The sequence below is a fragment of the Phycodurus eques genome, chromosome 11 (genome assembly GCF_024500275.1).
Source record: "Phycodurus eques isolate BA_2022a chromosome 11, UOR_Pequ_1.1, whole genome shotgun sequence".
Classification (NCBI taxonomy): Eukaryota; Metazoa; Chordata; class Actinopteri; order Syngnathiformes; family Syngnathidae; genus Phycodurus; species Phycodurus eques.
This window is the reverse complement of record NC_084535.1, coordinates 15,806,777-15,818,048: the sequence shown is the minus strand read 5'-3', so window position 1 is coordinate 15,818,048 and position 11,272 is coordinate 15,806,777. Positions and strand designations below refer to the sequence as shown.

Here is an 11,272-nt window from a genome sequence, read left to right as displayed (position 1 = left end):
CACTTCGAACCCTTGGGAACAGTCATGTTGGTGCTGGCGTTCCTGTAAAATTGGAAGCATAGAACGACCAAAATGTATGTTATGGTAGCGTGGCATGGTAGCATTTTATTGTCAGTCCTCAATATATGTGCAACATACAGAGGGCCAAAGAATTTTAATCTGAATCAAAAGTTGAGCCTCTGTGCTTTAATCCATATAGAGTACTTGAGCCTTGTCCCGCTTAAAAGGGTCAGTGTTAACATGTCACAATATTTAAAATGGGCTATCAAAAAAACAGAACTCACAGTTTTTGCTACTTCCAGCTCTTTAAGCATCTCTTTAACGCTATTCTCGCCCTCTGCAATAAGAGCTGTCTTCTGTAACTCTGCATCCTCCAGAGCCAGAGATGCCTGCTGCTCTTTTTCCTTGATTAGCTGAACAAACTCCTCTTTATACTGCTCCTGAAAACCAAAGCAGCAATCCAATGGCATGTTGACATGCTATTGGGAATCATTGGAATTTATTTTGCGCAAATGACAAACATTGGCACCTACCACAGCTTTCCTTATTCTGCCACTTATCTCCTCTTCTTTGGCAGCCAGGGCTTCACTATGAGATTGTTGCATGTTGGCCACCCTTTCTTCAGATGATTTCTAATGTTAAGAAAAATAGAGCCTGTTCACATTTTTTACAATTGCTTTTATCAAAATGTGGAGGGAGGTGCAGTCAGGTGAAATTGGAAGGGTGGATGGAACTGTATAGAACAATATTGTGCAGATATCATGCTCTGACCTTCATGATTGTGACAACCTCCAGTTTGACCCGTGTGAGCTCCTGCTGCAAACTCTTCCTCTCTTCTTCATTGACTCTTTCCGCTTCACTCATTTGCTCCTCCATCTGAATCTGCAGCTGCTTTCTTGCTTCCTCAGCTCTATGTGCTGAACCCAATGCCCTTTCAAGCTCTTCAAATGCTACAATAAATGCATGAATAATAAATACATGAATAGATTATTAGTGCAGTCCAACAGTTTGCAATCACAGGAACTAATTTGTCTCACCTGATTTCTCAGCCTTTTCCTTCTGGTCCTGTAGCTCTTCATTCTGGGTATGAGCCAGCTGGAGCCTGGACCGGAGCTGTGCAATCTCCTCTTCTTTCATTTCCAGAGTCTCATGCATCTGCCGCTTTGTCTCAGCAATCACCATACCCTAAATTTAATTGACATCAGTAATGCTTTGAAGAGAGTTGTCTCAAATTTAGTGTTTGGAAAAATATATGAAAGAAAACAGGAATTAAATAAACAGTATTGGACTTTGGAGATTAAACTTAAATCTTTAAAGGTCCCATATTTTGGCCATTTAGACCCCCATAGAGTGACTCTCTAACATGGACTTAGTATAAAAGTGTCAATTTCATTTGAAATAAAACACCTTGGTATCCCAAAAAGGCCACTCTGACAGCTACTTCTATTTGACCTAGTATTGTATCCGCTTTGTCTATATTTGGCTAATACCACCCCCTTTTCTCTGATTGATTGCGACCGTGTAGAAGACCCAACCCTCACTACCTGAAGAGCCCACGTCTTTGTTTTGTTGACACCGCTGGCTTGGGAGCAGAGACGTAGGCGGAGATCTTCGCTAGTGACGTGCATAAGCGCGAGAAATTTGAATGACCTGATTTCAGACCTCTTGGCAGAAAAATGTCTGGAACTCAGGAATGTGTGGACAATGTTAGTTAATATTTCACATTTATTGAGGCACCATAGAGCCAATATTCAATCTCAAATACTAGAAAAAGTTAGTTTGGTAAAATATGGCACCTTTAAGAATAAAATAACCTCACACCCACCTTGTCCTGCTCCAGCTGTTCATTTTGGTTCTTGACATCACGCAACTGATTGATCAGCTTAGACTTCTCCGTTGTGTGCAGCTCCTACAAACAAATCATGTACAAAAACAAATAGTCTAATTGTCAAAGCTACCCAAATTATTCACACTCACGTTTGATCTTTGGACTATAAATCTTGTTCTGATATGTCTCACATTGCTCCACCATCCACAACGCCTATTACACAAGCCAAACTGCTGTTAAAGACCAGTTAAACCCAACAAGGTGACCCAAATTACAGTCCAGTTTAGTGGTAGTGGCTTGTAGAAGCAATGTATTTCTACCACTGCTGCATAACCAGTGGCTACTATATAGATGCAGACAGGACTGATACTAACTTCAAGCTTATGAGCATTGAGACCTAAACTAATAGTGCAGAGTACTGATAGAAATCTTTTTTTAAAATACTATAATGATGCAGTCAAACTGCCCTTTGTCACAGTTCTTGCAAGATCATCTGCTGTTTGTTTTGAGACACTGGGAAACATCCGAGAAATGCCAAGCAATCCTGTCATTCCACTGAAGCTAAATGTTGTGAAATTTAGAAAAACAATGATGCAGACATGTCACAGTAACATTCCATTAGCAAACTTCTTGGAGCTGAACCCAGAGATGTTCAGACTGAGCAACACAGCAATACACACACTGTGTCAATGAGATAATGGCACCCACCTCGGAGATCCCTTTTCAAGAAACCATAAATTACTGGATTGATTGGCTTTACTTAAACTTGAAAGATATATTTTGTGGGGAAATATTTTTGGATGCTAATGAACAAATTTCACAAACTAAATTGTAACTCTGACATGTGCTATATGAGCTATTCAGAGTGACCCATTCTTTCAAAAATGTTTGCAAAGCCAGAGTGGATAGGAGGTGCTTGATTTTATACACTAAAGGTAATGGGAATACAGTACATGTATACAAGTGTCATGAAAAAGTATTAGCCCCCTTCTCAAATTCTTATATTTTTGCATATTTACCCCACTTGTTTAAGATCATCAAACAAATATCAGACAAATGTAACCCAAGTGAACTTCAAATGCTGTTTTTTAATGGTGATTTCATTTATTAAGGAAAAAAAATATTCAACGTAACCTGTGTAAAAAAGTAATTACCTCCTTGTTAAATCATGAATTAATTGTGGCCAATCACAATATTTGGTTCATTTTCATTGATCATAACTAAGCCTGATTACCTCCAGACCTGTTCAATCAAGAAATCACTTAACAGAATCTGTCCGGACAAAATCAAGTCGGACAACAGATCTGAAAATGCTGCAACAAAATGAGACAATCCAAAGAAATTCCAGAACAGTCCAGAAATAAAGTCATTGACATCTATCAATCTGCAAAGGGTTACAAAAGCCATTTCTAAAGCTTTAGGATTCCAGCGAACCATAGGGAGAGCCAATATCCTCACAAAGATTTCCCCAAGAAAACAGCAATGACTCATCCAGGAGGCCACAAAGGAACTCAGGACAACTTCTAAAGAACTGCAGGCCTCCCTTGCCTCAGTTAAGGTCAGTGTTCCTGACACAACAATAAGGAAGAGACTGGCCAACTCTGCCATGGATGCCATCATGGCAGAGTTCCAAGTCGAAAACCACTGCTGACCAAAAAGAACATAAAGGCTCATTGTCTTACTTTTGCAAAAAAACATCTGAATGATTCCCGAGACCTTTGGGAGAATATTATATGGACTGACTAGACGAAAATTGAGCTTTTTGGAAGGTGTGTCTCTCGTTACATCAGATGTAAATGTAGCACAGCATTTCAGAAGAAGAAAATCATGCCAACAGTTGGACATAGTGGTGGTAATGTGATGGTCTTGGGCTTCTTAGCTCCTTCAGGACCTGGACAACTTGCTGTGATTGATGGAACCAGGAATTCTGCTTTTTAACAGAAAATCCTGAAGGAGAATGCTCAGCCATCAGTTTGTGACCTCAAGCTGAAGTGCACTTGGGTTCTGCAGCAGGATAACGATCCAAAATACACCAGCAAGTCAACTTCTGAATGGTTTACAAAAAAAAACAAAATGAAGGCTTTGGAGTGGTCTGGTCAAAATCCAGACTGGAATCCAATTGAAATGCAGTGGCATGCCTTGAAAAGCCCGTTCATGCTCGAAAACCATTCATTTTTGCTGAATTCAAACAATTCTGCAAGGAAGAGTGTTGCAAAATATCTCCACAGAGATGTGAAAGCCTCATTGCCATTTACAGAAAACGCTTATTTCAGTTGTTGCTGCTGAGGATGGCCCAACCCGTTATTAGGTTTAGGGCTATTACTTTTTCACACAGGGCAAGGTAACTTTGAATATTTAAATTTTTTTCCTTAATAAATGAAATCCATCCATTAATCAATTTTCTTCCGCTTATCCAAGGTCGTCTCACGGGAGCAGTAGCTTTAGCAGGGAAGCCCAGACTTCCCTCTTCCTAGCCACTTCATCCAGTTCTTCCGGGGGATCCCGAGGCGTTCCCGGGCCAGCTGGGAGACATAGTCTCTCCAGCTGGAGAGACTATGACTCCACATACTGACTCCCGGGCCAGCTGGGAGACTCCACATAGTCTCTCCCCGGCGTCTCCTCCCGGAGGGACATGCCCGGAACATCTCACCAGGGAGGCGTCCAGGAGGCATCCTAATCAGATGCCCTAGCCACCTCATCTGGCTCCTCTCAATGTGGCGGCACAGCGGCTCTACTCGAGTGCCTCGCGGATGACCGAGCTTCTCACTCTCTCTCTCTCTAAGGGAGAGCTCGGACACCCTGCGGAGGAAACTCATTTCGGCCGCTTGTATCCGGGGATCTTGTTCTTTCGGTCAAAAAGGCTCGATAGGACTCCTTCTTCAGCTTGACGGCATCCCTCACCGTTGGTGTCCACCAACGGGTTCGTTACAATAAGTTTGGGCCTGCCAGGTCGGACCAGCATCTTCCCCCACCATCGGAGCCAACTCACCACCAGGTGAACTGCTGTTTGGTGCATAGGCACAAACAACAGTCGGGACCCACCCCCCCCACCCTTGCCCCGTTGACCTGTGTCCGGGCAACATTTTCCTGTTTTCAATCATCATAGGGGTCGTTGGAGCTGTGCTTTGTCTGGTCCCTCACCTAGGACCTGTTTGCTATGGGTGACCGTGTCAGGGGCATAAACCCCTAGACAACTTAGCTCCTAGGATCATTGGGACACACATAAATTAAATCACCATTTAAAAACAGCATTTTAAGTTCACTTGGGTTATATTTGTCTGAAATCTAAGAATTTGAGATACTTTTTCACAACACTGTACACGTGTCTGCATTTCATGAAAAGCGAAAACAAGTAAACCACCTTCATCTTTTCCAGTTCTTGCAGTCTCTCCTGCAGCTGCTCTTGCAGAGTTTCGTTCTCACTACTAATGTGGGCGCTGCGCTCCTTGTGTATACGTATCATTTCTTTGCACTTGTGCAGTAAGTTTTCTTGCCTCTTCACTCTCTTCTGCAAAGCCTCCATTAGTTTAGCTGGATCACTGACCCCCTCTTCTGTCAAAAAATAGAATGCCCCAATTAAAAGGTTTATATTTAAACACAAACTGAATACTGTTCATTTATTTCACAAAGATAAAAGGAATGCACACCCTCAGGTATTTCAGGCTCCACTTCATGGTCCTTTGAAGGGCTTGTGGATTCGGTCTGTGCTGCATTTGAAGAAATGGGCAGCTCACCCTCAGCGACTCCTTGAACTCGTTTCCTTAGCAGAGCAACCTGTTTCAAAGAGACTCATTAATTTGTTACTAAAAGTTTTACTTGTTTTAATAAATTAAGTTGGCCCAATGCTATCTCTGGATGGATGGTTTAAAATATTAATTTGTTGAGGGTGGAGGACTGGTTAGCACATCTGCCTCACAGTTCTTAGGATCCGGTTCAGATCTGGCCTCCCCTGTGTGGAGTTTCCATGTTCTCCCTGTGCCTGGGTGGGTTTTCTCCGGGTACTCTGGTTTCCCCCCACATCCCAAAACAATCCATGCTAGGTTAATTGAAGACTAAATTGCTCGTAGGTATGCATGTGAGTGTGAATGGTTGCTTCTTTATATGCGCTCTGCGATTGGCTGGCAACCAGTTCAGGGTGTACTCTGCCTCTCGACCAAAGATAGCTAGGATAGGCTCCACCATGCCTGCGACCTTAGTGAGGATAAGCAGTTCGGAAGGTGGATGGAGGATTAATTTGTTGATCACAACAATCAGTTATCATGCCAACCATCCACCCGTTTTCTCTATCACGTGTCCTCATTAGGGTCGCGGAAGAGGTGGTGCCTATATGAATTTGGGGTGAGAGTCGCGATACACCCTGGACTGGTTGCCAGTCAATCACACAGCCCAGAGCACAGATAAACAACCATTCACACTCACATTCAAAGATATGGGCAATTTCATCTTAAATAAATCTAACATTTCAAAAGAAAGAAAAAAAACAGCTTATAAACATTTTTTAAAAAAAGAGAAAAAAATTAAATACAATTAAAACAGCGTACAGTGCAACAAGTATCATTTAAAAGTGGAAATGCTCTAAAAAGCATGGAGAAAAAAGAAGAGTTTTTAACCTGGACTTAAAAACTTGCACACATGTGGCTGACGTCACTTCTGTTGGCAACTTATTCCATTTGTGTGCAGCATAATAGCTAAATGAGGCTTCACCATGTTTGCTTTGGACTCTGTGCTCCACTATTTGACCTGAGTCTGTCGATCTCAGAGCCCTACTGTGTTTATATACCATTAGCATTTATTTCATGTATTCAGGACCTAAACCATTTAGTGATTTATAGACCAGTAGGAGAACTTTAAAATCTATTCTCAAGCTGACTGGAAGCCAGTGTAAAGACTTTAGAATTGGAGTAATATGCTCTGACTTCTTTGTTCTGGTCAGAACCCGAGCTGCAGCATTCTGAATGAGCTGCAGCTGTTTAATGCTCTTTTTAGAGAGTCCAGTCAGAAGACCTTTACAATAGTCAAGTATACTTGAGGTAAAAGCATGGATGAGCTTCTCCTGGTCTGCTTGACACATGCAATCCTTCACTCTGGATATGTTCTACAGATGGTAGAAGGCTGTTTTAGTAATTGATTTGATATGACTGTTGAAAGTCAGGTTGGAAGCTATCAGAACACCGAGGTTTCGGACTTGGTCTTTGGTTTTTAAAGAGAGTGACTCCAGGTATTTACTAACAGCAAGCAGTCCATTCCATGCGCCACTCCAGCACTTCGATAAAGCAGTGTCTAGATGGCATGCAGAGCCCACATGATCACAACAAGTTGCTAGGGTGCCAACTTAGTAGTAGGTAAGAGTGAATATTGCTTGCTTAAAATCATTTAGTGACACTCCAGTTGAAGTTCATTGTACAACTAAACAGACTTAACGAAAGAATTACACCTATTGACTGTTCAAATAAATCACAGATTTAGTTTCTTCCTTCATTTTTGTTCACAAAAATCGCTGGCTCAAAGCTAACACACAATGAATAAAAAACACAACTGACGGGCTAACAAAAATTAGCATCGAACTCACTGCACTTATATTTATCAAAATAATGAATATTGGTACACAAACGCTGTATAAACACATTCAAACAGTCATAATAAATCACACAAGTCACACAATACTCTGGCATATATTCTTCAAACTGTGAAAAACGAGTTGCAATAACAACATTCGATTGTGACTTCTATTTTCTTTGTCACTGCAAGTGTGTTATCTCATTGCGTGCACCACACTGCCCCTCAGAGGTCAAGCAGTTACTTTATATAACCCATTGGTTAATAATAAAAAGGGTCAGTTTTTCTCATACCTACTGTTGCTGATTACTACTTGACCAAGCCTTTTCTAACACTCCATACTACAAAATAATTATGTATGATTATTGCTGAAATCGGATCGGACCGATAATCGGTATTGGCCAAAACTCAAGGCTGCAATATCGGTATCGGATCGGAAATGAAAAAGTTGGATTGGGACATCCCTAACTACCAATAACAAAATACAAAACAAGGAAATGAAGACCTACTTTGACATCAGACGGACATTTAACAACTAATTGTGCCCCTGCCCTTACCCTTTTAATAGACCAACAACCCACATGGTTAGGCAGTTACCTGAGTTTGCAGGACAGTAATCATCTGGTCTTTCTCCTCCAGTGCTGCATCAAACTCCTCCTGAAGGTGTTTCTTTGCCTGCTGGTCCATTTGTAACTCCTAAAAATCATTCTATGGTTTAACTTCACAGAACCAGACAAAACTTATCACAAAACAACCAAATGTAAAACACAAAAACCTATTGCTCATATGGACAATGTTTTAATACAGCCTAACCTCTCGTAGTTCTCCAATTCTGCGCAGAGATTTATCTTGACACTGGCTGAGGATAGCCTTGGGCAAGGAAAACAGACGTGTATATATAATAGGTTTACTCAAGGAAAAACATAACAGATTTTACAAGATGTTACCTGTGTTTTATCTTTATCTCGTTGCACTGTACGATATGCAGTAACGAGCTGCAGGGTAAATAATGGAGTTAAAAAATAAACCAGTCAACTGGTTGACAATGGAATTACCTTAAGGTGCCTCACCTCTGAGTATTTCCCACGATACTTCCCCAGACTTGCCTCCAGTCTGACCAAACGGTGCAGCAGCTGCTCTTTGGGGAGAGACTCAGCATTCCCTGATGCCTCCTCAGCCTCGCTCTCAATATCTGAAGGTGGGTCGTATGTAGGGGCACCAGCGACTTCGTTTTCCCCTAAATGTGTCAAGGACTCATGCGATGAGCTCTGGACCAAGCTTTCTTTAGAGGGAGAGCGGAAGAGATGTTCAGCCCGACTGGCACCACCCCGAATTATGGACTCCATTGAGGGAACCTTTAGCTGTAGTTTTTGGGCAAAGGACTGTGGTTCTTCTCTCTGGAGGACAGTTGGTCCAAATGACAAATATTTTTAAAGTCAAGAAGACACAAGCAACTGTATTCAAAGGAAATATGTATATTAAGATAGGCAAGAGTGTGTTAACGCACATGAGGAGAGACACTTTCATCCCCATTGATACCTCCTCTGGAAGACCTTGTTGGCCCTTTAGATGCACTCTGCAGAGATAAAGTGTATTAGAACGAGGGTGGGTAAGCGTATATCGGGTGAACTGGTGTCCTGGGTCAGTTAGTCATCCACATCCCGCATGACTCCCTGATTACTCTGGAAGGAGCAATATTAGTATTGCTAGGAGCAATGCAGGGGCATTGGGCACCCTCATGCAACTCGGGCAGGGGGAATTGAGGAGTTTAAAGATACAAAACGAAGGCATCTCTACAAAACAAAAAGGTTAAAACTCAACTGAACAGCCACGAGGTAAGAACAGACAGACACGTTACATTCAAGTCGGAGAGTCAGCCTTTGAATTAATGATGCTTAGTAGTGTTGAGCGAAATTGTATTAACAGAGCACAAGATAATAACTGGGCCAAGTTAAACATTAAGCAGCTAAGCTGGTTTAGTCAACTGGTTAGAAGCAGATTTAGCAAAGGAAACTAATCTCTCCTCACTTGTCCAGCTCCAAGCTTTCCTTGCCTCAGGACACATTTTAGAATCCTATTTCACATATTTGGTGCAGTAGATATGTTTGTGCTAGATACAGAGGTCTGCAAGAACAGCAATTTTCTGGCGATGTGCAAAGGTTTTTAACTTGAATACATTATTTGCTAACAGGAAGTTGTGAATTTTGTGAATTTAATTTGAAACACAAGTTTTACTATTTTTACAATAATAAACTGAACAAAGAAACTTAATTTATTCAAAATGTATAGCTGCACTCACTACTTCACTGTGTGTGTTCTAACGTGTCAACATCTACAGTCTCCATCTGAGTGGCCCTCTCTATGTTTTGGAATTCAAACCTATTGGTATTCATAATCCAGAACATTTTGATCAGGTAATGAAAAAAAAATACACACACAGTTGCAGAGTTTGAGTGGTGCTAATGAAAACATTTTGATAAGACGGCGATGGAACACGATAGATATGGATGGATGAAGAAACAAGTCACAGCATTGCCACGACCATTGCAACCTTTAGCCCCTTTAACACCACCTGGAAAAGTCGGCATTTTTGCACCTTTCTCTGTCTCGCTGTGTAAAAAGAGCACACAGTTGTGGAAATATTCCACTTCACTGTCCTGTATGAATGGCACAGGAGGATTTTATGGCTTTGATGTGTCAATTTTGCAGGATCTCTGTATGGAATAGCTTTATCATTACCTGCCAAACACTGAACACCACTGCTACAATAGCCTTCCTAATAAAATTCCCACTTACCCACAATGCAAGCAAAACCATTCTCCCAATAAAAAACTAAATCATAAACATATAAAAACCCAAATTCCAATGAAGTTGTGAGGTTGTGTAAAACAAAAGAGAATACAATGATTTTAAAATTATTTTCAACATAAATTCAATTGAATACAACAACATATTTAAATGTTCAAATTGATGAAGGTTATTGTTTTTTCCCCAAATATTCTTTCATTTTGAATTTGATGCCTGCAACACGTTCCAAAAAAGCTGGGACAGGGACAACAAAAGACTGGGAAATTTGAGGAATGGTCAAAAAATAAGTTAAAACGTTACACTGGTGAACAGGTTAATTGAAAACAGGTGAGTGTCATGACTGGGGATAGAAGGAGCATCCTTGAAAGGCTCAGTTGTTCACACCACTTCGTGAACAAATAGTCCCAGGGATCTCGTTTGATGTGCGTCCCGCATCTCAGACGCACAAAAATTTCCAGGGACGCCTAAAGTACGATGATGTTGATGTTAAAGTACGATGATGTTGATGTATGATGTTTTGATGATGATGATATTGATGTTGAAGTTTTTTTGGGGACGAGACAGGACTCTGGAGTACGACTAATTTGGTCACATATGTGCCCAAATTACTGAATGGTGCAGCAAAAAAAAAAAAAAAAAAAAAAGCTTGAAAGCAGACCCGATGGGTTTTATCATGGTCTCTAAACCAATCAGAGATACTGAAGAGTGAGGACCTTCCGTCTGATTGGCCGTGTGCGTGTCTGCGTGCATTTGACAATCCGGGCGCTCAGTAACTTTGACAGCGAGCCGGTAGCTGCAAAGTTAATGGAATTAGTTCCAAAGCCTAACAATGCCGCCGTGACGATGTGGGAACATTTTTGATTCAAGCCAGATGAAAACGGGCATCGCGCTATTGCCAAGGAGCCGGTATGTCGAATTTGTTTGAAGTCGCAACAAAGAGAACACAACTTAAAACCTCAAAGTGACAAAACCTATTTTAAACACAACCGTCCGACCGAATTGCTTCAGCTGGAATAAAAAACACAGTCAGACATCTCGTTTCCTGTCAGCTTGCAATTGTGGAGCCCTTTGCCCATCAAT

At 41.3% G+C, this 11,272-nt stretch overlaps 1 protein-coding gene across 6 annotated transcripts in view; it reads right to left on the bottom strand.

Annotated features, from left to right (window-relative positions):
• Positions 1-11,272, bottom strand: part of golga4 (golgin A4) — a 40,429-nt gene that overhangs the window by 17,119 nt on the left and 12,038 nt on the right. For 5 of the 6 annotated variants that reach the window (XM_061691016.1, XM_061691019.1, XM_061691018.1 and 2 more), the window contains 12 exons: positions 8,892-8,960; positions 8,455-8,781; positions 8,332-8,379; positions 8,198-8,254; positions 7,982-8,080; positions 5,476-5,602; positions 5,190-5,380; positions 1,826-1,909; positions 1,038-1,185; positions 772-950; positions 534-632; positions 285-440 (listed from right to left, as the gene is read on the bottom strand). In XM_061691016.1, the coding sequence (XP_061547000.1) occupies positions 285-440; positions 534-632; positions 772-950; positions 1,038-1,185; positions 1,826-1,909; positions 5,190-5,380; positions 5,476-5,602; positions 7,982-8,080; positions 8,198-8,254; positions 8,332-8,379; positions 8,455-8,781; positions 8,892-8,960 (1,584 nt within the window). The remainder of the gene's footprint in view (positions 1-284; positions 441-533; positions 633-771; positions 951-1,037; positions 1,186-1,825; positions 1,910-5,189; positions 5,381-5,475; positions 5,603-7,981; positions 8,081-8,197; positions 8,255-8,331; positions 8,380-8,454; positions 8,782-8,891; positions 8,961-11,272) is intronic. The other variant, XM_061691017.1, reaches the window with a different exon arrangement.